Source organism: Tursiops truncatus, chromosome 4 (genome assembly GCF_011762595.2).
Source record: "Tursiops truncatus isolate mTurTru1 chromosome 4, mTurTru1.mat.Y, whole genome shotgun sequence".
Lineage (NCBI taxonomy): Eukaryota > Metazoa > Chordata > Mammalia > Artiodactyla > Delphinidae > Tursiops > Tursiops truncatus.
This window is the reverse complement of record NC_047037.1, coordinates 57,767,975-57,795,901: the sequence shown is the minus strand read 5'-3', so window position 1 is coordinate 57,795,901 and position 27,927 is coordinate 57,767,975. Positions and strand designations below refer to the sequence as shown.

The 27,927-nt window shown below is 37.4% G+C and overlaps 1 protein-coding gene and 1 long non-coding RNA gene across 12 annotated transcripts in view; one reads left to right on the top strand and one right to left on the bottom strand.

The window, feature by feature from the left end:
• On the bottom strand, positions 1–27,647 carry LOC109551925 (uncharacterized). Of its 7 annotated transcripts, none has more exons than XR_012331386.1 (7): positions 27,514–27,625; positions 26,592–26,718; positions 24,846–25,020; positions 22,816–22,915; positions 11,682–11,866; positions 7,155–7,320; positions 1,207–2,816 (listed from the first exon to the last, which is right to left on the bottom strand). It is a non-coding gene; the product is annotated as an uncharacterized lncRNA (long non-coding RNA). The 7 variants fall into 7 exon arrangements; XR_012331390.1 differs by adding an exon at positions 17,409–17,458 and having other exon boundaries at positions 26,592–27,616; XR_012331388.1 differs by lacking the exon at positions 1,207–2,816 and adding an exon at positions 1–199 and having other exon boundaries at positions 26,592–27,610.
• The window catches only part of CCDC39 (coiled-coil domain 39 molecular ruler complex subunit), a 48,335-nt gene continuing 48,026 nt past the window's right edge, over positions 27,619–27,927 (top strand). For 3 of the 5 annotated variants that reach the window (XM_033855513.2, XM_033855512.2, XM_004317468.4), the window contains exon 1: positions 27,621–27,888. In XM_033855513.2, coding sequence (XP_033711404.1) covers positions 27,799–27,888 — 90 coding nt within the window. In that variant the 5' untranslated portion in view covers positions 27,621–27,798. Of the gene's footprint in view, positions 27,889–27,927 lie in introns of all 5 variants that reach the window. The other 2 variants (XM_073803923.1, XM_033855511.2) reach the window with 2 other exon arrangements.

Here is a 27,927-nt window from a genome sequence, read left to right as displayed (position 1 = left end):
ACTTTGTCTTATTTGCATGAGCACAAATCGCTTTCAACTTAATGCCAGAGAAAAAGGCAACATTCCCTGTGATGACTTGCTGAAAAGCTCACTGTATTTGTTTGATAATGGATTTTAGTTCATTGTCATGTACTTCACTCTTCATCAGCAGGAGCACTTCAGGGTAAAGAAACAGGCTTTTACCACACTGGAACAAAAGCTATATAAGGAAAAAAAAGTCCTGAGCAGATGGAATATTATTTGCATTTGCACAAATAGTGGTTTTTATCACAATTCATATTACTCCATTGTGAGCTAAAGTAAGCCAGATGTGTCTACAGCACGCTGCAGATGTAGAATCGGCTTTTTGTTTGTCAGACTCAGAGGTCCCAACCTTATGATCTTTGTACTTGTATATCCATTAGTTTTATTTCAGTTACTTATCAGGAGGGAAAAGAAGAAAATGGCACTATGTATTTAAGAGGACCATTGCAGAGAGGGCCAAATTAACTATTTTTTATTTTCATGAGTGAGGATCAAATAGGTTTCAGTTATCTGAATGTCCATCTAGAGGTCTAGATGATGATGTAAAATTAAAAAGCAGAATGTTAAGTGTAATAAAAATTTAGTTCTCTATGATTACATTAAATAATCCTTGACATATATTTTGTTCTTAAGTATCTCTTATGCAAAGTAGAAAGACAAGTTATTTGACATGATTGAAATAGAATTTTAGGTGTGAAAGGAATCTTTGACACTATCTAGACCAACTTCCTCATTTTACAAGTCAGGGAACTGAGGCTCTGGCACTGAAGTGAGTTCTAAGAACTGGTACAGATAGAACTGGAGCCTGGTCTCCTGACCTTGAATCCCATCATCTATCCATATATCAGCGTTTTCTAAAATGTTTCAGTTGGGCTACAAGCTTGAACAGGTTTGATAATTCAGGCTTCAAAAAAAGTTAAGCTAACAAATTTTTCTCAGCCTTTAGTATATGTCATCTCTGTTGTACCTTTCTAAGAGCAGGAAATAATGAACAGTGTTTCCCAAAGTCTCTTGGCCCAGACCCCCATTTTCCAAAATACATAACAAGGGTCACTTGTGTAGAATGTTCTTTGGGGGGTTGCAGCAATGGAGTATTACATCTCCTTTTCCCTTCATTACAATGAAAAGACATTGAACAAGTTTAAAGAAATCACAAGGGAAAAAATCCTCGATGACATCAAATTCTGGTAAAGATAAAATAAAGGTATTCAGTTTAATTAAAAACAAGTGATATATTTAAAGCTAGCTAGACATTTTTGATCAGTTAACATTCATTTATTTCATTTCTTAAACAAACCTCTGCTTTCCATGTTATTCACTATGTCTTATTTAAAAAGAGTGTGCTCGTCCATCGATGCTGATAGTGGAATAGTGGCTGCTTTCCATCTGCGTTAACTCAGGGTCTAGTTGGTAACCCAAGAGCCATTTTTATCTGGCTTTGAGATGTTCTCATTCATTTGTCCATTTAATCATGTAATGATATGATTGAGCCCCTAGTATATATCAGGCACTGTGCTAGGCATTGAGACTGTTGAAGTAAATAAGTAGAGCACTTCTCCTCAAGGAGCTTACAGTCTAGTCAGGGAGAACCAAATAACAAACAAATAAACAATTATGAACAAGTTAACAAACATACAAAGAAAAAATAGTTACAATAAAATACATTATACTATATTCCATACCACATATTATCGTAGCATATTTTCTGATAGCATAATACACAAAAGTGCTTATAACAGGATGCCATGGATGCAAGTGGAAGGGCATATTACACAGACCAAGAGGTCAAGGAAAGCCTCCTGATAGAAAGAACTATCTCAACTACGACCTGGAGGATATAACCAGATGTCAGCTATTGTTAAGCACGATGGGAAAGGGAGAAAGAAAAAACATTCTAAGCATAGAGACTAGAATGTACAAAGACCAAGAGTTGAATGAGGACATGACATGTTCTAGGGATTCTGGTGCTACTGTTTGCATGTGCCGGGGCATAGAGTGTGACAAGGAGGCTAGAAGATATAAGGCTGGAGAATTAAGTAGACACCAGAAGATGAGGCTGTCCTGAACTGTGTTAAAGAGTTGAGACTTTATCCCCTGAACAGTGGGTATGGGAAGCCTCTGAAGGATTTTACTTTGTCAGACAAGTTAAAAGGCTGTGAAATAATCTAGGAGAAAAATGGTGGTGAACTGAACATAGTAGTGGTGGAGATGAAAACAAGTGGACAGTTTGAAGAACACTAAGGAGGCAGCATATACAGTTCTTAGGGATGGAAGACTTGTGTGGACTGGGAAGAGAGATGACTGTAGATGACTCATGTGGCTGGGGCATCGGTAGGCTACTTTACTTAGTTATATTTGGTTTAGGTTATTTCTTTAACTACCTGACAGCAAAGAAGAAAAAGTACCTTAACTTAGATTTGAAATGATATAGAGTCACAGGGATGCAGTGACCTTCTAAAAGCTGAGGTTAGAAGAAAAATGCTTTTAATCTCTTCTTATTGTAAAAATAGAAATGTTTGTATCATAATAACTTTTTAGCTATAAAGAAATCTTTTTTTTTTTTTTTTCTGTACGCGGGCTTCTCACTGTTGTGGCCTCTCCCGTTGTGGAGCACAGGCTCTGGACGCACAGACTCAGTAGCTGTGGCTCACGGGCCCAGCCGCTCCGCGGCATGTGGGATCTTCCCGGACCGGGGCATGAACCCGTGTCCCCTGAATCGGCAGGCAGACCCTCAACCACGGAGCCACTAGGGAAGCCCAAGAAAGCATTCTAATTTAGTAAATGTGCATAATCTGCAAAAGTAGATGAAGAAAATAATGTCATTTCTCACTTAGAGATAGTTGCTACTCTAATATACGGATATTTCTGACTGTCTGAAAGCTTATTATCTGAATTCAGGAACTGAATTTTTATAGCATGAAATATTTGTATTTCTTTACAATCTTCTTATGTGTACATGTCACAAAATTGGCTTCATATTATATGTGTAATTGTGTCCCAATTTTTTATTTAACATTTTGTTGTATACATTTGTCTTGTTTCATCATATACTCTTTAAAAATGTGATTGTACTGACAGGACAATAATCCACTGTACTATAATTTTTGAACCATTTCCCTATTGAAGAACATTAGGGTTTTTTTTTCACCATAATAAATGCTGTGGCAATGAACATTTTTAAATGTAATATTAGCCTTTGATTGTTTTTTAGGATATCTTCCTAGAAGTGGAATTGCTTAATCAAAAGTTACTCACATCTTGAAGTCTCTTAATAGATAATGCCAAATTGACCTTATACTTTATAACAATATTTTGAGTGTTCCCTGTGTTCCGGGAACATTGTGTTTGAGTGTTCCCAGAAAGCAGAAACATTTCAGAAAAAATGTCTTTAAATCAGGAGTACATAACAGATATTTGAGTTATGGGAAAATGGGTTTTGTTATTCACTTGAAAAGCAGCAGTAGATACACCTGCCATAAAAAACAAGTACTTAGTGTCTCTTCACACCAACTGAACGTAGAGCATTTACCACAGCCTAACAAAAGTGGAGACAGCTCTAGTATGAAATGATCTTATCATTTTGTTATCTGGTCAGTGGAGAGTAAATTAGACAATACATGATCAAATGTTTGACCTATATACTTCCACCAAGAAATAAGTCAGACAGAGAAAGACAAATACTGTACGATATCACTTATATGTGGAATCTAAAAAATATAACAAACTCATGAACATAACAACATCTCTCTGTTAGAGGATGAAGAATGGAAGAGCCAACCAAACCTCGAAGAGGTATTATGATTGTGTAATGTTGTTACAGATGACTATACATACACAAGGTACACAAAGGAGAAGAGCACTCCAGAGGGAGGTAGCAGGAACAAAGCCCTACTCTTTAAATGCTGATCTTTTCAAATCTAGAGGGTTCACCTTCTGCTATCTTTTATTTCTCACTTTATGGGCTATCTGCCAATAGTCTTATCCACTCCAGAGGCAAACACTGGTATAGATATACTAGTCTCAAGCCTATATATCTATTGGATCACCAGAACTATATTCTTAACTCACTGGATGGCTCCACTTGGATATTCAGCACACACTTTATTTTATTTTTAAAGTATTGTTTAATTGAATTATAGTTGATGTACAATATTATATGTTACAGGTGTACAATATAGTGATTCACAATATTTAAAGGTCATGCTCCATTTATAGCTATTATAAAATATTGGCTATATTCCCTGTGCTGTGCAATATAACCTTGTAGCTTAGTTTATACATAATAGTTTGTACCTCTTTATCTCCTACCACTCTGTTGCCCCTCCCCCCTTCCCTCTCCCCATGGGTAGCCACGAGTTTTTTCTCTATATCTGTGAGTCTGCTTCTTTTTTGTTATATCCACTAGTTTGTTGTAATTTTTAGATTTCACATATAAGTGATATCCTATAGTATTTGTCTTTCTCTGTCTGATTATTTCAGTTAATAATTCCAAGTCCTTCCATGTTGCTGCAAATGGCAAAATTTCTTCTTTTATGGCAGAATAGTATTCCATTTGTGTATATATATACCACATCTTTATCTATTCATCTGTTGACGGTCACTTTGGTTGCTTCCGTATCTTGACTATTGTGAATAGTGCTGCTATGAACATTGGGGTGCATGTATCTCTTCGAATTAGTGTTTTCGTTTTTTTTCAGATATACACCCAGGAGTGGAATTGCTCGGTCATGTGGTAGTTCTATTTTTAGTTTTCTGAGAAACTGCCATACTGTTTTCCACAGTGGCTGCACCAGTTTATGTTTCCACCAACAGTCAACACACACTTTAAATGAAACATGATTTGTTCCCTTCCAATCAGCCTTTACTCCTATATGTACTTAGATTAACTGGATTCCAGAATCTTCTTAGATTTCTTACTGTTCCTCAACATTTAAAATTCTTTGAAAAAAAAATCAATAGGAACTATTTTTTCTCTTTCTTGAATGTCTCTTGAATCTGCCTTTTCCTCCTATTCTTGCTGCTATTGCCTCAGTTCACGCTTTTATTATTTCTTATTGAGAATATTGCTCTCTAATGCTACAGAGCAATGTAGCATAGATATGGTAAAGTAAAAAGAATATAGGCTTTGGAGTTGAACAAACCTTTAGAATATCATTTCCAACTCTTAATATTTAAATAAAGTTTCTGAAGTTACTTAATTTATTTGGGTCATGATTTTTCCCTCTGTAAAATGAGGAATCATAATATTTACTTTCAGGGTTATTGTAAAGATTTAATATTATAATATACATAAAGTACCCAGTACCATGCCTAGTATGTAATAGCTGTTTAATAAATGACAGGTACCTTTTGTATGCAGTTGTAGTGTGAAATAAATGCAATTAAGAGACAAACAAAAGAAGAATCATATTGACACCTGTAACTGGGAATTTCAGGACACTGTCACCCAGGGCTGACACAATGTTGTAGAGCTCTTTTTTCCCTTTCACCTCTGTTTTTTCTCATATGTTGGCTTCTATTTTATACAGACTCTTTCTGTGTAATGGCAGGATGGCTGTTGGGAACTCTCAGCCTGCATCTTTAGACTATGTTTACTGAAAGGATCCATGGCTTAACCTCAGGAAAGAACTCAGATTGGCTCTGCTTGAATCACATGCTTATCCATGAACCAATTGTGCGTCCCAGGAAATGCAGCACTAAAATTGACCCAACCTTGTGGTTCTGTGGGACACTGATTGACAGTCCCACCAAGACTGCCCAGAGTGGAGAGGAAGTTCTCACGAGGAAATGAACACTTTCAGGCAAAACAACATGCCCACCATACCTTCCCTACCCAATCTCCTTGTCTCCAGTATTTCTATCCAGCATATCCTCCATGAGATAAGATTATTTTTCGAAAATGTAGAATGTACTATGTAACTCTCAAAACCTTAAAAAACTATACTCTGCTTAGAGAACATAGCACCAACTTCTTTACAGGGCTTCAAATATGCACACTATTTGACCTCAGCAACCTTCCATTCTTTCCCACTGTGTACCACCAATACCATCCAGTCCCTCAACACGCACTGAGTTTTCCCTCTTCTTGCTTTTGCTCAAGGTCTCTGCTTGGAATGACTTTAGTTTCCATCTTAGCATGGTGGTAGCCAATTTATTTTTCTAGACTTCAATGGATTTAATTCTTCTGGTTTACCCAGAACTCCTCTTTCTAGGAGAACCTGCTTCTCTCCCTTTGCAATGATGCGTTTTGAAAGCCTTGCCAATCACCGACCTAGGCCGTATACATCATAATGCTTGTGACCCTAATGATTGATCCAAGGGTGAGCAAGTAACCCCAGCTGGGCCAGTTAGAGTCCTTCCAAGGTTGAAAGTAGGTAAGGGACACCCTTTCCTTCTGAATCATTACTTTGGAATGACGTTTAGCCCAAAGCTGCCAGTGACCATGTTCCCTATGACAAGGAGAAAGCTCACATGTAGTAGGAGACAATGAGGCCAACATGCAAAAAGAATCAGATAAGAGAGCTGGGAGACTAAGGGAGTCAAGGTGGTCCAGCCCTTGTTCTAATAGTGGTAAACCATAATCTCCTTTTTCCCCTTAAACCACTTTGAATTGAGTCTCTGTCACTTGAAAGGAATAGTCTTCAGGTCCACATTAAATATTTCTTCCTCTATGCAGCCTTTCTAGACTGTAACCTTATAGACCTGCTTTATTATACAATTACCATCTGCTTTTTCCAAAGGTATAGTTAAGTATTTACTTATTCCACTAGGTTCAATCATTCAGTAACATTTGCCAAGTGTTACTGTGTTTCCCACTGGGCTAGACTGGGAGCTTGTCTTATACCCCACTCAGCACAGTGCCTAGTACACAGTAGAATTTTAAAAAATGTTTATTACTTTGAATTGCTAAATGTTGTTCAAAGAAGGGTTTTCTTCCCATTGTGTCTGATGACATGTATTTCTCTCTCCATTCAGGTTCTGCACTGGTAATAGAATCACAAATGATCTACAATATTTCACTGAAAATGTAATTTTTGAAAAATACGTGAACAAGTGGAGAACATAAGCTACATTCGAAGTAGAAAAGGTTAGTTTTCAAATAATGAACTTAAGCCATTTCTGTGTCTTACCTCTAAATAGCAGGTACAAATTGGTTTATTTGCATTTTCTTGGTTAATCACACATTTTGGAATAATCTTTCCATGTGGAAGTCATTGATAACAGGATCTAATGCCGGAGACCAAAGTGCCATTAGCTTCATTGAATTGAAGCATTTTCAGAGGTTGGAGTCAAAGCCTGGGAATTAGAAATTGTGGGTCTTAGTTACATCTTGGTCACAGATTGGTTGTTTTCTTAGAAGCATACAACCTCAAAAAATTCAAGTGCCTGTAAAATGAAGATGAGAATCTTTGCCTCCTTCAACATCAGGCTTCTACGTGGTTTAATGAAATATTACTTGTACACGCCTTTGATTTCCGAGGATGGTGTGCCTTACTTTCCTGAGCTCTTAAATAGAGTGGCCATGTAGCATCGTGGACGAACAGGTAAATTAAGGCCTCTGGCGTGGTGGAAAGCAAAGTCTAGGTGTTTGTAAGAAAGGCTCAGAAACAGGAGAGGGAAGGGAGCCACCCTGAATTGGTGGCTCCTCTCCACGAACTGCGTGTTAAGCAAGGGTCTTTACTTATCTGTAATCCTTCGAAAATTTTATGAGATAAATAGAGAACACATTTTACCCATAATGAGACCAAACTTCAGATACCTTAAATAATTTTCTTCAGGGTCACACAAACAACAACTGGATGATGGTCTGTGTGCTGGTCTTTGTAGAATTAATTATGCTGTCGGAAGGCTGTGCTTTTGGTGCTGGCATATTAAGCCATTTACTCATAACAGTTAATAAAAACTAGGCGCCTGTTTCGGACATTTTTTCAAAAGTAGTGCTATACATTTTATTATTGATTACTGTCAGCAATAAGAGGAACTTTGAGCTTCAGCGTGTTTTGCTGTATCAGAATGGCTCATAAATTTAAAAAGTTAGCCCTTGAGTTTGTCTCTAGATGGGACTATAGGAATGCTGTGGGCATTCTTTCTCAAAGTACAGATTAGGCATCAGATTCACTTGTGAAGCTTGCTGAAAAAAAAACAACCCTGGAGCCATTTCATGTAGATTCTCACTCTGAAGAGAGTGTGTGTGTGTGTGTGTGTGTGTGTGTGTGTGTGTGTGTGTGTGTGTGTGTGTGTGTGTGTGTGTGTGTGTGTGTGTGTGTGTGTGTGTGTGTGTGTTTTTACATGCTCTTCTCTGAGATAGGAAGATAGTGATCCAAGAATGACAGGTTTCCCTGGGAGAAGACTCAAGCCAGTCCAGGGGAGGTGCATGAGTGTGGGAAACTCTATGAAATCTAGGTTATCTGTAAGGTATCCTGGAGTCCCTAAACTCTCCCTCCAGTTGTACACATTTCTAAATTGGCTTTGGAATTGACCCGTTCTTCATAAAACTTGTGTGGCAGAGACAACACCTGGTCCTGACAGGTTATCCTCTCTCATCCGGGAGCATGTTCAAGTCAAAACAGCTAACAGAGGGGAGGAGAGAGCACTCTGGGTGAACATGGGAAGCAGCGAAAGTGAGAATCCTTTGGCAACAAGCCCAAAACCTTACCATTAAGGAGGCTGCACCCCTTTCAACCACCAGATAAGACGGGATAATACCTTCATGTTTCACTTGGCCAGTTTATAATGTGGCACTCAAAGGGAAGCAAGAGTGTCAAGCTGGTGTCTGCATTATCTGATTTCCCCCACACTGCCCCTGCTGTCCCCCATTGTGTCAGAAGTGCATTACTTGTTGGAGCAGTGAGGCTCAGCAAACCTGGAGAGTGGGGCTGGGAGGATTATGGGGAAGAGCAGTGAGGCTCAACTAATGTGGGGGAGTGGAGAGAGGCAGGGACACATATAACAGCACAAGCTCTGCTTTGACTCACATGACCAAATCCAGCTGAAAAGCCGGTTCAGATTTTAGTGTAACAACTCTATTGGCAAAAGACAGCAAGGGTTTTCCCCAAGCTGTTTCTTCAGAATTCAGAGGAAACAGTGCTAGAAGGATGTAAATACTACTCTCTTAATTTATTTTATTAAAAAGAAGTTTAAGTGTGTGCGTGTGTGTGTGTATATACACGTGTGTGCACTCATTCATTCCTCCCTACACTGGCATGGAAACATGGAAGGAGTCTCTCTTGGAAATGGCCATACAGTGCTATAGGATAAAGCTATTTCACTGATATTTTTCTTGTCCATAACACACAGAATTTAATCTGATGTTCCTTCCCCATGGAAACTGGCAATATTCAAACCATATAGCATGGGTGTCTGATGAGGATTAGGGTGTATGAGGGTCCACAGCTTAATTTGAGACTATATGCAAAATTCTATATGCAAAAATAAACAGTCTGTGGCATAGCCAAAACAAGTATAGATTGACTATGAATTCTGAACAGTTCATACACTCATTATTAATCAATATAGGTATAGTAATCACATTGATTATGAAAACTGATCTTAGGGACTTCCCTGGTGGCACAGTCGTTAAGAATCCGCCTGCCAAAAAAAAAAAAAAAAAGAATACACCTGCCAATGCAGGGGACACAGGTTCCATCCCTGGTCCGGGAAGATCCCACATGAGGCGGGGCAACTAAGCCCATGTGCCTGCGTGCCTAGCGCCCGTGCTCTGCAACAAGAGAAGCCACCGCAATGAGAAGCCTGCGCACCACAACGAAGAGTAGCTCCCACTCGCCGCGACCAGAGAAAGCCCGCGTGCAGCAACAAAAAGACCCAATGCAGCCAAATAAATAAATAAATAAAATTTTAGAAAAAGAAAACTGATCTTAGAAAACCATAGGGATCATTTAAAATATTGACGTTTAACAAGTCTAAATAGATCAGATCATAAGTGATGCCCTTTTCCTCATCTCCTTATGAAAGAAAAATTTAAATTCTTCAGGTGAGCATACCCGAAGAAAGTGCACAGTAACTTTTACTAGAGAATTCAACTGTACTTTTAAAATGAACATTAAGCAATAATAAACAGTAATAATAAAACAGCTACCCTTTACTGACTAACTACTGTGTACCTGACATAGTGGTGTTTTACATATATTATCTTAATTAATTCTCTCAAAAGCCATAGGACTTAATGCTTAATGCTGTTAGTATCCCCGTGAAGCCGAGAGAGTTCAAGTTCACACAGCTAAAATAAGTGGTGGATTTAGGAATGGAACCTATAAAAGCCTGATCCCTGGAACCTGGCTCTTAAGCATTACTCTATTCTAGAACCACAAACACCTTCAACATAACCCAGAGACGTAGCAAGAGGAGTTAAAAGACTAGTCATATTGGGCTTCCCTGGTAGCGCAGTGGTTGAGAGTCCGCCTGCCGATGCAGGAGACACGGGTTCGTGCCCCGGTCCGGGAAGATTCCACATCCCGCGGAGCGGCTGGGCCCGTGAGCCATGGCCGCTGAGCCTACGCGTCCGGAGCCTGTGCTCCACAACAGAAGGGGCCACAACAGTGAGAGGCCCGCGTACTGCAAAAAAAAAAAAAAAAAGACATCATATTGATGGATCTAGGATGAGGTTTTCCAAATTCATAAATTGGGGTTGTTCAGTAGATCACATAACTTCATTAAAGTAAATCAAGTAATCCTCCTTGCTTGCTAGGCTGATATTTATAAAGGATGGGCCAGGGAGATAAATTTCCAGTTAAAGTTTGTTCCAAGCATGGCTGTTCCTATAAACTTATATAAGGTAACCACCATCCCACTGTCAAAAAGACCCCAGAGAAACCTTACTACAATCTCTTTAGGTTACTTTTAAATGAAGAACTGCTATTTAGAAAAGAAATATACTTTCACTGTAAATAAAAAAGAAAAATACAGATATATTCAAGAAAAAAAATCACCCATCCATAACTCCATCACTGTTTAATTTTGTTGTTATATTCTCCTAGTTTCTGTGTGTTCGTACATAAATTTCTATTGTTTTTTGTAATTTATTTAGTTATTTATTTAGTTTTGGCTGCGTTGGGTCTTCGTTGCTGCACATGGGCTTTCTCTAGTTGCGGCGAGCAGGGGCTACTCTTCGTTGCGGTGCATGGGCTTCTCATTGCGGTGGCTTCTCTTGTAGCAGACCACGGGCTCTAGGCGCGCGGGCTTCAGTAGCTGTGGCTCGCGGGCTTAGCTGCTCCGCGGCATGTGGGATCTTCCCGGACCAGGGCTTGAACCCATGTCCCCTGCATTGGCAGGCAGATTCTTAGCAACTGTGCCACCAGGGAAGTCCCATAAATTTCTATTTTTAAATAAAAATTAGATACACCATAATATTATTTCATTTACTGTCTTTTCCTGTCAATATATTAATATATGATTTAGCAGCCACAACCCAGCTTCACATCTTATCAATTGTGAAACTTCAGGAAAATTGTTTAGTTTCTAAGTGCCTCAATTTTCTTTTTTGTAAAATAGAGATAATATCAATATAATGTTGCCATAAAGCTTTATTTTTAATATTTGAAAAATGCTTAGGGCAGTGCCTGGCACATAATATTATAAAATAAATACCGGAGAAAAGCATGTGCACCTTTTAAAGAATTCTTTCTGTATTCTTTTCTTACCTTCCAGAAAGAGTCTACCAACTGATATGCTTAGAGCACAGCATGTGAGTGGAGTACCCATTTTCCTGCTCCCGTGGCAGAGTGGTTAATAGTGTGGGAGGTCAGGCCAAAATCTTGCTCCATTGTCCAGTAGCCATGTTATCCTGGGAAAGTTGCTTGACCATGCTAAGGGTCACTTTCTTTTTCTGTAAAATGGGAATGACAATAAATATCTGCCTTTTAGGATTGTTAGGAAGCTGAAATGAGATGATATAAGTGATTAGCACAGTGCCTCACATAGAGAAAGGGATCAATAAATGCTAACTATTAGTCTATGTTTGCAGTCCCTCCACATTAAAGATAAGGAAAATTAGGACCAGTAAGTATGTCATCCATGGCTGAAGAACTAAAGTAATAAGCCAAAATGATACAGGAAATCCAGTGAGAGGGATATTTCTGGCTCGAGGTGATAAATTGTTTTGTGCCTTGCTGACCAATATGGATATCTTTAAAAAAAAAATATTTCCAGGATGCCTTCCTGTGGTTAGCGCTCAGCATATATTCATTAGTGACATGGACAGTGGCACAGAAAGTATGCTCATTAAACCTGCTAGTGTGAGGGAGCGAGGGCATGAGCTTCACCTTGAAAGAAAGAACCAAGAAAATATGATTCTACCAGGAAATGTGATAGTAGTCTACTTGAAGAGAAAAATCGGTTGCCAAAGTACCACGTGCGAAATGAATGATTATGTTCAAACCAAGAAGAAAAAGCTCTATCAGCCAATCTGTGCAAAACAACTGTATGATGAATGTAATTCTACAGATTAAGTTAACCTGAAAGCCTTGAGCAGATAGACTGAGAACAGGGTGGTGTCCTGCTCTTTTGGGGCACCCCTGATCAGCCTTTCAGATAAGTAACAAGATAGGATTGGGTTCCCTAATGAGGGATGGTCTTGCAGAGTGTAGGACTTCATCAGAGGGGACCTACAATACAAATGGCTAAAAAAAAAAAAAAAAAAAAAATAACAGCATTATTCACTTTGAGGAATTTGTCAGACATTTTTGTTATTTTTTTAAGTACAGGCAAGACTCTCTTAGGAAGTATACAGTTGTTTATTTCCACTGAGATTAGAACAATAGGAAGTGGATTTCAAACTGAAGCATGGAAGATTTAAGTTAGAATGATTGAAAAAAAACTTACAATTAGTGTGAAATGTAAAACACTGCAAATGATTACCAAGTAAAACTACGTAATCTTTCCAGAATTATTCAAAATAAGACTTTTCTGTATTAGTTTCAAATTATTTTCGCAGGTGTTAACTAAAGGCAGGAGAATAGGCTGGGTAGACTCTCAAGATTCCTTTCTATGATTTGATGATAAAAAAGACTTGATCCTATAAAGATTGCTCTGGCTTCTTTTCTATTGAGGCTACCCAAGGAACAGCTGTTGCCTTGACAACAAGGGACAGTCTTAGGTTCCTCATATGCTAGTAGGAAAATGGCCAATTTTCTTGTTCATAAGAGAAAACTGTTAATGTGTGCATCTCTTTCTCTCTCTCCCCTACCTGTCTGTCTCTCTTCCACTCTCTCTGTCCTACCATTATTAGCCACCCTTACATGAACCTCAGTGAAAGAGTTCAAAGAAGATGAGAAAAAGGTGGTAGAATAGTTTGTATTTTCAGAAATACCCACCGAAACTTCAGAAACTCATTCACAAAAGACTTTGGAGTAAGGTAATGCTATAGGAATACCAAGAGATCAGCCTTCAACGTGTAGAGAAGAAAAACAATGGATGACATAAAATTCTTAGAATGTGGGCAGACACACTGAACAGATTCCAAGAGGAGGGAATCAATACACCTTCATTGATGTCTCAACATGGGATGAATGACATAACCACCACTTCCAACTATCTAGATACACGTATATAGACATCACCCACTTTTGACTAAACTGAGTAGATTGTATACAGACCTAGCTTTACATAAGATTTATGTGAATAATACTACAGAACATAGTAGAAGAACAGCAGTTACTTCACATACAATTCATTAAAGTAATAGGCAACAATTAGTTCCCCTAGGACAAAAACCTTAGGATAATATCTGCTTTCTCCTTTGCTACCTGAAATGTAGCCAAATGCAGGCTAGGAAACAGATTGACAACTGATAAAAAGTGCTTTGAGTAAACTTACCCATATATTATGTGGGGAGCTATAGCTCGTTGAATTAAAGTAAGCCAACTCTCTGCAGTGTCTCTTAAAGCCTCAACTATAAGAAAGCCAAGTTTGTTAGCCCAATGGAGTGGTGCTTTTTCCGTACAGAAGCATGGGAGGTTCATGCTGCAGCTCTGAACCAGCCTTGTTTTTATACTGCGCTCAAATGGATGGTGTGTTACAGTGTCATGACAACACACATTTTCTTGTATGTTTACCCTACCTTTTTCTCCATAGTGATTATACGGTGGGTGTGTTTTCTGTTTGCTGTTTCCCCACTACCTCCCAGGGATTTTTTTTTTTGGAGGGGTGATATTATTGTTGTTAAAAAAGTATTTTTCTTCTGGTTATAAAAAAATTCAAGCTTGTTGTAAAGAATATGAAAAACGTTCACAGAATAACAAAGAAGGAAATGAAAGAATCTTGGTATTGTTTTGAAGAGCAGTACTGAAAGCAAAGAAAGCCAATACCAATATTTTTTTTACTAAATGCTAGGATAGCATAAGACACAGGATATTACTTCCTGCCTGTTTTCTTTATTTTTCTGTGTCTACCATGGTCCCGGGAGAATAACACTCTAATGATGTGCAAAAACATGCAGGTACCCGTAGGCGATGCTATATATTCTGATGACGTAGAGTGGGATTGTCAAGCACGTGAGAGAATATGTAAGGTTGGAAAGGCTAAGCAAAACCACATTTACACTTTGATGAGATAATGTTAAGGATATTTTGAAAACTCTGCTACTTGTGGCACAATATTGCTGGTGGATTTTGGAGCTAGCTTTTCTCATCCCAAGCCCACTGGTCCCCAATATTTTTCACAGAATGAGAAGACCATCCTCTTGGTTGGTCCCACTTTTTTTTTTTTTTTTGCGGTACGCGGGCCTCTCACTGTTGTGGCCTCTCCCGTTGCGGAGCACAGGCTCCGGACCCGCAGGCTCAGCGGCCATGGCTCACGGGCCCAGCCGCTCTGCGGCATGTGGGATCTTCCCGGACCGGGGCACGAACCCGTGTCCCCTGCATCGACAGGCAGACTCTCAACCACTGCGCCACCAGGGAAGCCCTGGTCCCACTTTTAAACAGTCACAAAGTCTTATCTTCTGCCTTTTTTCTCTTTCCCTATTTCAGACCCACATTACTGATCCGCTTTCCATTCATCTCCCCCATTTAAAATTATTCAGTGTGTCCCTATTGTCTATAAGAAAATATCTTTGTGTTGTGGTACCTTTCAATTCTCCCTGCCTCATCTCATGTTACTCTCCCAGGCAAATGCTACCCTCAAAAGTCACCCCATTCCCCATTCAGTAGTGTTGAACTACTTGTAATTTCTCACTTCTCTTCACCGCTCAGGCTCAAGATTTTCCATATTATTACCTTTTTATTGTTATTCTCTCTACCTGGAATACACTTTCACCTCAGCTTTCCTCCAGGAACATTTATATCCCCATCTTTGGAGTTTCAGATAAGACCTTATTCTTTTTTTTTTATAGAGTGCATATATTTTATTGCTTTCTCATTGGCTACATTATTTTTTTTAATTTTAATTTTATATTGGAGTGTAGTTGATTAACAATGATGTGTTAGTTATAGGCGTACAGCAAAGTGATTCAGTTATACCCATATGAGTGTCCATTCTTTTTCAAATTCTTTTCCCATTTCGGTTATTACAGAATATTGAGCCAAGTTCCCTGTGCTATACAGTAGGTCCTTGTTGGTTATCTATTTTAAATATAGTAGTGTATACATGTCAATCTCAAACTGCCAATCTAGCCCTCCCCCACACCCTTTCCCCCTGGTAACCATAAATTTGTTCTCTAAGTCTATGCGTGTTTCTGTTTTGTAAATAAGTTAATTTGTATCATTTTTTTAGATTCCGCATGTAAGCAATATCATATGGTATTTGTCTTTCTGTGCCTAACTTACTTCACTTAGTATGATAATCTCTTGGTTGATCCATGCTGCTGCAAATGGCATTATTTCATTATTTTTAATTTCTGAGTAATAATCCATTGTATATATGTAGCACATTTTCTTTATTCATTCATCGATCGATGGACATTTAGGTTGCTTCCATGTCTTGACTATTGTAAACAGTGCTGCAATGAACAATGGGGTGCATGTATCCTTTCAAACCATTGTTTTTTCTGGATATACACCCAGGAGTGGGATTGCTAGATCATATGGTAGCTCTATTCTTAGTTTTTGAAGGAACCTCCATATTGTTCTCCAGTGTGGTTGTATCAATTTATATTCCCATCAACAATGTAGGAGGGTTCCCTTTTCTCCACACCCTCTCCAGCATTTATTGTTTTATAGACTTTTTGATGATGGCCATTTTGACTGTGTGAAGTGATACCTCATTTGCATTTCTCTAATAATTGGTGATGTGGAGCATCTTTTCATGTGTTTGTTGGCCATTTATCTGTACGTCTTCTTTGGAGAAGTGTCTACTTAGGTATTCTGCCCATTTTTTGATTGGGTTGTTTGTTTCTTTCACATGAGCTGCATGAGCTGTTTGTAAACTTTGGAGATCAATCCCTTGTCAGTCGCATTGTTTGCAAATATTTTCTCCTATTCTGTGGGTTGTTTTTTCATTTTGTTTATGGTTTCCTTTGCTGTACAAATGCTTTTGAGTTTAATTAGGTCCCATTTGTTTTTTTTTTGTTTTGTTTTTATTTTCATTACTCTAGGAGGTGGATCAAAAAAGATCTTGCTATGATTTATGTCAGAGAGTGTTCTGCTTATGTTTTCCTCTAAGAGTTTTATAGTATCTGGTCTTACATTTAGGAGGTAAGTCCTTATTCTAATGGTGTGACTGCTCTGCCCTTGATCCCCTCCCACCTGGAGACAGACATGCTTCCCTGATGAGTCTTGATAGCTTTGCCATACTGTGTGCACTTGGTATGCTTTAGCTCATTTAACAAAGGTTCTGGAGGGCAGCATCCTACAAGTTTTTCTCACTGATACATATCACTATCACTTACTATAGAGAGCATGTCACACCTTAGGTGCTCAAAGACTATACAATGAGAATGAGTGAATAAAGGAATGATGAATGTCTACTGTGTGCCTAGTGCTGGGGAGCCAGTGTTAAATCAGCTAGACCTCTCTGACCTATGTTGCTTACAATGTAATAGGGGGACTCAGGGAAGTAAACAGAGGAAATGTCATGATAGCCGAAATATGATGCCAGGGGAAATGTATATAGGTCAGGGAAGGTAGACATTAGCTGGGAAAATATGGGAAGAGTGCCCAGGCAGCAGGAACAGATGTGCTAAGGCTTAAAGTGAGAGAGAACTTGAAGAAAAGGAAACAAATTCACTCAGGCTAGAATTCCCAGTGTGAGATGAAGAAGAGTGAGAGATGAGAGCGGGGAGGGAGAAGGCCCAGTTCATGAGGGCCTCAGAATCCACGTTAGGGAGGCCTTGGAGAGCTGGGGAGGGATGATGTGCTAAGATCTGTGGGCTATAAAACTCATTTTGGCTGAGGCGTGGACATGATATTAGAGAGATCGATTATGGAGGCAGTTACCTGTTAGGAGACGGCTTTTGTTGGTGGTTTCTCCACTTGATAGTAAACACCTTGAGGGGAAGGATAATCACTTTTTCAATTTTGTAAATTAAGGGCTTAGGTCAATGTTTCTTTAATGAATGACAAACTCTACATATGTCAATTATCATACCTCAGAAAAACAAAAATAAAAAAGCCCCTTCTTTTAAGAAGTTGCATCCCCTGTGGCTCATCTAGTCATTGGGTCAATATAACTACCTCCAGGTAAGCTGGTTACACAAAGGAGATTTAGTGGCACCTCCACCCTGACCTTGCTCGTGATAGATACATAAGTTGATTTATATTACCTTACCTTGCCTATATTATAACTGACCATTTTTTTGGCTTTTTCATGAAGATGTCATTCCTGGATTAAGATCATGGCTTTTCCATGTTGCATAATCTACCTAAGAATAATCCATGCAACTCTGCCTCTTTGTGTTTATTCAAAGACTGGTGAAAGAGTTAATGAAGATATGAATTAAGGAAAGCATAAATGATAAAATAGTCATCTGAAAGGTTACTTCTGACTTCCCTGTATTTGTATTAGAATCTAGTCATTAAAGTGATATAATTCACTGAATAAAATCATTTTATTAAGCCTTTGGTCAGCAGATTATTAATACCTATATTATATATAGAACTCATCTAAAATTAGTAATTATAGCTCTCATTTTTCTTTTGATACAACGAAAAGAGTAAAAGAATTTTCAAAGTATGTGAGAGGACTCTGTGAAATAACATCACAGTTAATCAAAATTTAATACAATAAACTAATAAAATAGTAAAAATGTTCTAATTTAATATTAGTAGTAGATGTCTTCTTCTTATCCTTATTTTATATACAATGACACTTTCAAAGCATTATAAATTTGTGAGCTAATAACATATCACAAATCTACAAAAATATGAAAAGCCAAAAAAATTGATAACTTCTGATTCAGATTATATGTCAATTTTCATTATTGTGTTTCTAGTAAATAAGTAACATAAATGAACTATTTGTAGGGTGGTGGGTGATATGGATTATTTTTCCTGATACCTAATTAGAGTCCCTACTTTTCTAAAACTTTCAGTCTTTCACGATTCACAATGAAACATTAATTTGTATGGTTCACTTAATCAGATTCAACAAACTTTGTTTATAAAATTTCATATACCTAAGTTTTTTAGCATATGTTATCTTCTAAGTGGTTAATTTACATGTTGATCTATCCATGACAATCTTACATTTAAACTTTCATTGTTAATTATTATCATTGTTATGGTTGCTTCACATTAATAGCAACTAACAATGTTTAGAAGAATAAAAGGGACTCTGATTTTGCATCTGGATGTTTTTTAATGCAATGACACAGAGTTCTGTGTCACACCAAAGATTTTGTCATTTTACAGTGAGAATGAGCTGGGGGAAAATAGTTGTTAATAGATTGTTAGGTTGGTATTTGGGCCACAATTATTTCTGGGGGGTTTTCTCCTTAAGAACATCTTTAATACTGCACCCAGAGATTTGACTCAGATGTCAGGAATAATGAGCTTCATTATAAAGTAGACCTTGATGATAGTTCTGGCTAAAAAAGAAAGAAAAGATTGAAAAAAAGAGGTATTTGTGGTACTTTACATAGACAGACATGTAGCACCATCTACTGGATTAGAATAAATGAATAAAATCTGTATTTCCACTAGCAAAAGTATGAAACTATGAATATCAAAGCTTCCTATAGCTTGATAGGAATTGGTTTAGCCAATTCTTTTGATTCTGATGATTGTTTTACTAGTAGATGAGAGTACTTTGCTATATAGGGCCTTCTTTTCCCCTCTGTCTTTGCATCTAGGAAATTTTTTTTTTTTGCATCATGTGTACACACACACACACACACACACGCATATCCCATTGTACCCAACTAAATCATGTAATTTTTTTTACAAGGCAGTTGTTGCCATTGGCAAAAGAAATTTTGTGAATGTAATTTCCCCGAAAAGGATATTAGAAAGTCCGTAATTAAGGTCTTTCCTTTACTGTTTCTCTGCAGTAGAAAATGTTTTCTTTAAATATAGTTAAGGCCTCCTGTTATCAGAAGAAATAAATCCTTAAAAATAATCCATTCAATAATTCATTAATTAAACAAGTATTAATCAAGGGATTACTATGTTTCAGCAACAATGATAAGAACATTAAAAAACAGAACAGTGATTTCAGAAATATTGCATAATATTTGTCTGTGAGGTAAGTGTTCCTTTGTAAAGACTTACATCCATCCCTTTCATTAACTGAGCAGCCAATTATCCGATATAGCTTTGTAAAATGTACAAGTTTGCAAAATGTTATAGATACTGGTCAAAATATTCAGCACTAAAAACATGTTTTGTATAGGGAGGAAAACTGTGGAACAGAACAATTATAAGACCTTTCTGACCTTTCAATGAGACTGTTATCTCATTATCCAAGTCATTAACTATTTCATAATAAAATGAATTTCCTCAGGAGGGAGTGAGTACCTCAGCAATACAATAGCAGTGTAAAAGCATTGCATGTTGCTGAGGTGCATGTTGTAGTCAGGGGCTATCTTGGAAGTTTCTTCTAATTCTGAGGTTATATAAATGCTCTGAATCTAGTCATATGGAACTATATTAAGAATGAATTACATAAAAGAAAATCTGAGAAAATGGAGACATTTACCATATTTCTGGGTAGGAAGACAATACAATAAAAGTTTAATTTCTTCTAAAATTATTATGTATATTCAAGGAAATTTCAATGAAAAATCCTAGGGTTCTTTGACCTTTTTTGAACTTCACAACTTGATTGCAAGGAAGTGTTTGAAAATAAATAAGAGTAGTTGTGATGGTGGTGATAGATGGTGTGCTTGGCCCTACCATAGTAAGAAGCTATGCTACTCAAAACAGTGTGGTTCTTTTGTAGAGATAGATAAATAAGTCAATGAAATACCAGACATCTAGAAACATATCATTATATATATATGAGAATTTAGTATACAAAAGGACACATTTCAAACCACAGGAGTGAGACAGACTATTTAACAAATGGTGTTGAGAAAATTCCTATTTATTTTGGAAAAGAACTGTGAATCTATGTCCTGTCATACACAAACATAAATTTTATGTGCATTAGAATTTTAATGTAGAATATATAATTATAAAAGTACTTATATAATTATAAAAATACTTGGGAATTTGGGGTTACCAGATGCAAATTATTATATATAGAATGGATAAACAACAAGGTCCTACTGTATAGCACATGGAACTATATTCAATAATCTATGATAAACTATAATGGAAAAGAATATATATAAAAAAAGAATATATATAGGTATAATTGAATCACTTTGCTGTACAGCAGAAATTAAGACAACATTGCAAATCAACTATATTTCAATTAAAAAAATAAAGTTCTAGGGCTTCCCTGGTGGGTGGAGCAGTGGGTGAGAGTCCGCCTGCCGATGCAGGGGACACGGGTTCGTGCCCCGGTCCGGGAATATCCCATATGCCGCGGAGCAGCTTGGCCCGTGAGCCATGGCCACTGAGCCTGCGCGTGCGGAGCCTGTGCTCCGCAACGGGAGAGGCCACAACAGTGAAAGGCCCTCGTATCGCAAAAATAAATAAATAAATAAATAAATAAAGTTCTTGGGAAGCTGAAAAAAAGTACTAAAAAATATATAAATAACTTATATATAAATATTTTAATGAATAAACAACAATAAATTTTAATGAATAAATACTAAATCTTAATATAAACTTTAATATTAAATATATTAAACTTTTAATAAGAGTAAAATTTAAATAAATAAAATATGTTATATATAATACTTATATATAAATAAATAATATATAAAATAGTTTATTTTTATAGTCTTCCGGGCAAGGCTCTCCTTAGTGAGATGCAAAACAAAAGTTATCAAGGAAAAGACTGACAGATTTAACTATTTAAAAAAACTCCTCTTTTCATTTATGTATTTATTCTCTCAGCAGATTTTTATTGAGCATTACCATGTGCAGATATTGTTCTAGTTTCTGAATATAGTGTGAACAAAATGCATATGGTTCCTATTGTCATGCATATTATAGTCTAGTGGCAAATATAGAAAATAAGTAAACAAAATAAAAATATAAGTACTAATTATGGTGAATTAGTCTCAATGTAATTACTAAATGTGAAAATTTTGCTGTAAGACAGAGTAACAAGTAAAAGCTATATTTGATTGAATGGGCAAGGAAGGCCTCTCTAAGGAGGTTATATATAAACTGAAGAATATAGAGCCCTGCAGAATACTCTAGAACTAGACATTATGGAAGAAAATATTCCAGGCAGAGGGATCAGTATATATGAAGACCCAAAGGCTGGGAGACTCCTTGGTTTTTTGAAGCTCTAAGGAAATAATTAAAACAATTCAAGGTGGCTGAAACATAGTGAATAAGGGGAAAGATGGCAAGAGATGAGCTTGCAAAAAATTTGTCAGGGATAAGATCACATAGGATTTTGTAGACCAGATTAAGGATTTTGGATTTAATTCCAACTAAACCAGGAATCCACTGAAGAGTTTTAACTTGGAAGAAATCTGATTTAAGTTTAAAAAAGCCTTTAAAATGGTACAACTACTTTGGAAAAGGTCTGGAATGTTTTATAAACATGCCCTGCTGTCAGCAATTGTACTCCTTGGTATTTATCCAAGAGAAATAAAAACATATGTCCTTGAAAAGGCTTGTCTTGAGAGTACACATTAATAATTCTGAAACACATTTAAATGTACTTTGGGGTTGAAAAAATAAGTAAATGGCTGATGGATAGTGGGAGCAAGGTTTCTCACTGTCAGGAGGGAAGTTTCAAATAAATAAGAAGGGAAGGCTAGAATAAACTCTGTGGTACTGGATTGGAGTCAGAGACATCAGTATGTACTAATGTTTAGCTTATACAGATAGACACAAAGATGATTATAGATTTGTGAATTCTTGGGTTAGTATACATCATATATTATCTAGTTTTGTCTGCTGAGAGGGCCCAGAAGCACTGACAACCCAGTAACAGCAAACATGCCCAGAGCTCAGATCTTGATTTCTAAATGCCATTCTCCAATAAAAGGAATCAGAGCTCCTTGGAGAAATGGCTAATTCTCAGGCTGTGTAAGGGAAAATACAAGATGGCCCGGAGTACTTTGTAGGCCAGAAAGTAAGGAGGTGCTCAAAAAACAAAAAGATGAAGGCATGTCAAAGATACAGGGGCCAATGGCCAGAGCTGGAACAAATTGGGTAACAAAATAGCATAGTTTGGATTATAATCCAAAGTATAAAATATATATGAGTCCACAGTAATATAAATAAATAATTGAATAAATAAATAAATAAATGGAGAGGATAGACTCCTACTTACAGAAAAGTCTCAAATAATACATGTAGATACTCTCTTTTTGGGAGGTAGAGTGTAATCTCTCTCCTCGAAGGCAGACCGAACTCAGTGAATCATTTAGAGTCTGGAAAGGGAAATAGTAGCTTTACAATGGAGAAACCTGGCAAATGCTATCTTAACAAAATGATCACAGGTAAAATCACCAGTAATGCCATAATGACATCACGAGCCGTCTGATAAGATGTGATGAGAAGTGTATTTCACCTCTGTGGTTTTCTTCCCCCAAACCCATAACTCCAGACTAATTATGAGAAAACCATCAGATAAAACATTAAGAGACATTTAGAGAACTTCTATATGAAATAACTGACCAGTACTTCTCAATACTGTTCAGGTTACAAAAAACAAGAAAAAACTGAGAACTTGTTACAGACCAAGGAAGACTAAGGAGACATGATAACAAAATGCAATGTGGTATGCTAGATTATATCCTGAAACAGAAAAAACATGGATGGAAAGACTGGAAATCTGGAGTTTAGTTTATAGTAATGGGCCAATGTTGGCTTCTTTCTTTTGTCAAATGTACCATGGTAATGTGTGATGATAATATTAGAGGAAACTGAAACTACATGAGGGATATATGGGATATTATCTTTGGGGAAGTGGTGATGTTCCACCTCTTGAGCATAGTTTAGGTTAACCTGGTGTATGCATTTGTCCAAACTCAAGATATGTGTATTTGTTTGTATATAAATTTTACCTATAGAGGGAAGAATGTAAACAAAAGTAAACATATGCATAGTGAAGTCTTTAGGGAGGAAGTGTACTGATCACTGCAATTTACTTTGAAATGCATCAATAAATAACATGAATTGATGAGTGGATGGATAGATGGGTATGTAACAGCAAGAATAGTCAAACACTCACGGTAGGACCTAGGAAACATCTAGATCACGGGAATAATGGTGCTCACTGTAAAATTATTTCAGCTTTTCTATATGTGGGAAATATTTCAAAATTAGATGTTGTAAGTAAAAGATTACCTTAACTGTTGAGGGAGAATGGATTTCGGGGGAACAAGAGTAGAAGCAGATTGTTGAGGATGCCATTGCAGTAGTGCAGTGAGAGATGATGATTGTTTGGAGTGGTGGTAGTGGACTTGGAAGGGAGTCATAAAAGCCAAGAGAAGAAAATGTTTTAATAGGGAAAGAATAGTTGAGCTGAATGTAGCCCATAGATCAGGTAAGTTGATGATGAACGTATCCACTGGAATATGAAGCATACTGATGGCAATGAGAGCAGTTTCTGAGGTGTTGTATAGCAAAATACACTAAAAAAAGTTAAAAAAAAAAACCCAAAAATTAGGAGAAAAATACTCATACACACACACAAACATGCACAAAGAAACTATAACATAAAAAACACTGCCATAATTCAATAAGAAGAAACAACCTAACGGGAAAAAATGGACAAAGGATATGATAAAGAAATTCTTAGCAGAAGAAATGTAATGTTCAGTCTCACTCATAATTATATAATTGTCAATAAACAATGAAAAACCATATTTTACTCTTTAGGTTGTAAAATATTTGATACTTCATAAGAATACTGTCATATTTTGTAGGTATGCAAAGACATTTTGAAAGATAATTTAGTGGTATCTATCAAAATAAAATTGTTTATACCTGTTTTCCATTAATTTTACTTCTAAGAAAATGTCATGCAGAAATACTTACATAGGTGTTCAAGATTATATCTTATTCACCAAATATAACACTAACTGAAAGATGCATTCCAATTTTGGAGATATTAAAATGTGAAAATAAGTATAGTCTAGAATTGATGAAATACAGTATTAGAAAGGTGTTCATTATAGCATTGTTTATAAAGTTAAAATTGATTGATGATACTGAATTTTAAGCTGCTATTAAAAGACCAAAGATCTAATATACTGACACGGAAACATAGCCACTATTGTTAAGTGAAAAAATGAATTTGCAAAATATTTAGGTTTTTATTTCTATAGGAAAAAATTAATATATGTATATACTTACAGCTTCATTTAAAAAAATGCCGGTAGGGGCTTCCCTTGTGGCGCAGTGGTTGAGAGTCTGCCTGCCGATGCAGGGGACACGGGTTCGTGCCCCGGTTCGGGAAGATCCCACATGCCGCGGAGCGGCTGGGCCCGTGAGCCATGGCCGCTGAGCCTGCACGTCCGGAGCCTGTGCTCTGCAACGGGAGAGGCCACAACAGTGAGAGGCCCGCGTACCACAAAAAAAAAAAAAAAAAAATGCCGGTAGGATAAACACCAAAATGGGGCAAACTTTTGAGAATGAGATTGGCATGGAGCTGAGGATATCTTTTCCTTTTACTTCATACATATATGTATTTTTCTTTCTTATAAAACAAAGATCATGTTATTTTTGCAAAACCCCAAATCTCTTCATATTTTAGCCTTAACAACCTGATCTGGATGAAGTTATCTATTTGAGAATGAGATAGTAAAAGGGTAACATCTACCTTAGCATTTGGGGATTAAATTGATTATTTCATGGTTAGTGACAAGGCTTGTAAAACTTTGGGCTTTATTTCTAAATCTGAATGAATAATGATAGGGTTAGAATCTGGAAGCTGTAGAATTATAAAAGTGGGAGGAAATGGATGATAGGAATACTGTGGTGATGAGGGGGAGAAGCAGGGATATTGTTTAAAGGCAGAAAGGTAGAATTTAGAGGATGCATGGACATTTTGTCCAAAATTCAACATTGTATAATCATTATCCTGAAATTCAGGAAATAGAAGCCTTGAGATATGGGAAATGGGATTCTTTGCAGGGATTTGGCTGCCAAAGTTCTTATGTCCTTGGGGCCTACAGAAGTACCCAGCAAAGACAGCTGCAGTCATACATTTGGCAGCTACAGCTGACACTGAGAGGGGTGGATCAACAGATTGGCACAGGTGAAGGCAGCTGCCTCAATATTCACATTTTAAAATAATCATTAAACAAGGGACATTGCCATAACAATTTTTAAATATAAATAACAATATGTCATCTTAATATATGCTGGATATTAACATTTTCATTAGTAGTGTTGACTAAACTATTATAAAATAAAAGATGATCTCTATTAAGGTTATTTAAGCTGTAAAAGTCCATTATTCCATATAGGTCAACATTCCCTCTACAAGCTCTCTTTCTCTTAACCACCTTGGAAATTTAGGCATTGTAGAACTGGAGAATAAAATGCCTTGCTAACTCTAGACTTTGAAGACACTATCTCTAAGTCCATAATGCTAAATATATGGAAAACCATGTAAGCACAAAGAGACAAAGCTACAAAAGATTTCAAAAGTATAGCGACAAACCAAGGGTAAAAAAAGACATTTTCAAGACATTTGAGGAAATATGAATATGAAAAGATACTGATCATGAAGAGTTATTTTGATACTGTTAATTTTGTCAGATGTGATAATGATAGTGTTTTTGTTATAAAACGTAAAACATTAGTGATGCATGCTCCAGTAGTTATGGGTGACATGTTATGTTTGTGATTTACTTTAAAATGCTTCAGCAAAAGATCCAGATGAAACTAATATGGCAAAAAAAAAAAAAAAGAAAGAATGTTAAGTCATGGTGATGAGTATATAGGGGTTCATTATACCCTGCTCTCTATTCTTACATATATTTAAACTTTTTATAATAAAAAAGGTTAACAATGAACAGGTAAAATAAAATTCAAAAGGGCAAAAAAAGCTACATATATTTGACTATTGGATAAGCAAAATTAATTGCTCCTCACAATGAAGTGGTAGAGTATTCCAGCCAACAACACCCCTCATTGCAGACAGCATAGTTTGAGACCTGTTTCCTAGTTTAGGTCCTGCTTACTTTACCCGCTTCACCTCAGGGAGCTTCACTTCATTTATCTAGGAAATGAAAGAATTAGGTTAGTTCACTGTTTTGTGCTTTCCAGTTCTGAGAAGCGGGTACATAAAACACGGGTCATAAACTCAAACTCCTACCGGTGCCAAGCAGTTAATTCAAATGAGTGAATTGGTAAAGTGCTTGCCAGTCTAAAGCGGTTAGACTTTTTCGAGTTTAGGAAGAAATATAGGTTTCTGTGTGGAATTAAAGATGTGTAAATGCTAACAAATGAAAATGTAAAGAAAATAGGGACTTCCCTGGCGGTCCAGTGGTTAAGACACTGCGCTTCCATTGCAGGGGGCACGGGTTTGATCCCCGGTGGGGGAACTAAGATCCCACATACTGCCTAGCCAAAAAAAAAAAAAAAAAAAGGAAATAAAGGTGTGGGAACTCTGCGCTGCAGGTTTGCCATCTCGGGGCAGTTCACGACTGCGGTCAACTAGGACTCTGCAACCGGGCAGAAGACCATTGGGTGGGAGACCAGAAGTTAAAACAGACGAAGATCAAAACATCCAGCAATGATTCTAGGGAGTGAATTGTGCTTCAAAATACCTGTCTACTTCAGCCTACAAGATTTCATCTACTAATGAAACTCAAGAAACGCCACTTGAAAGGAAAGCTAGGTTTATTCTTTTCGTTAGCGCTCATCTTCCGCCCGCGATCGCAGCTGCGTAGCGCAACGCAGGTCCGGTGCCCTGTGGTCCCCTGGAGACTGCAGGCGCCACCGATTCTATGCCTCCCGGGAGCGCCGAAGGGGCTAACCGGAGCCGCACATTGAAGGACTGTTATGCCGGTACCTGGCAATCCCAAGGAACCTCTGGAGGAGTAAGTTGATTCGCTTCGCTGGGTGCCCAAGAAGAAAAAGTTGCACTGGATCCTGGGAAGGAGTTCTCAACCGGAAGATTTGCCTGGGCGCTTCCTGTTTGGTAACTAAGGGCGCGAAACGGTTGCTAGAGCTCCAGTAGCAACTACCCCGGAGCTTTGCGAGTTCCTTGGGTTGCCTCAGGTGCCGCTCACGGGCGATACGAGAAGGTGGATCTTACCTCTGCACCTTTTCTGAGGTCCCCTATCTGTTTGTCATCATGAGTAGTGAATTCCTGGCTGAGCTGAATTGGGAGGAAGGGTTCGCCATCCCGGTGGCGAACGAGGAGAACAAGATACTGGAAGATCTGGTAAGGATCAGGTGAAGAAGGCGGGGGAAGAAGGGGTCT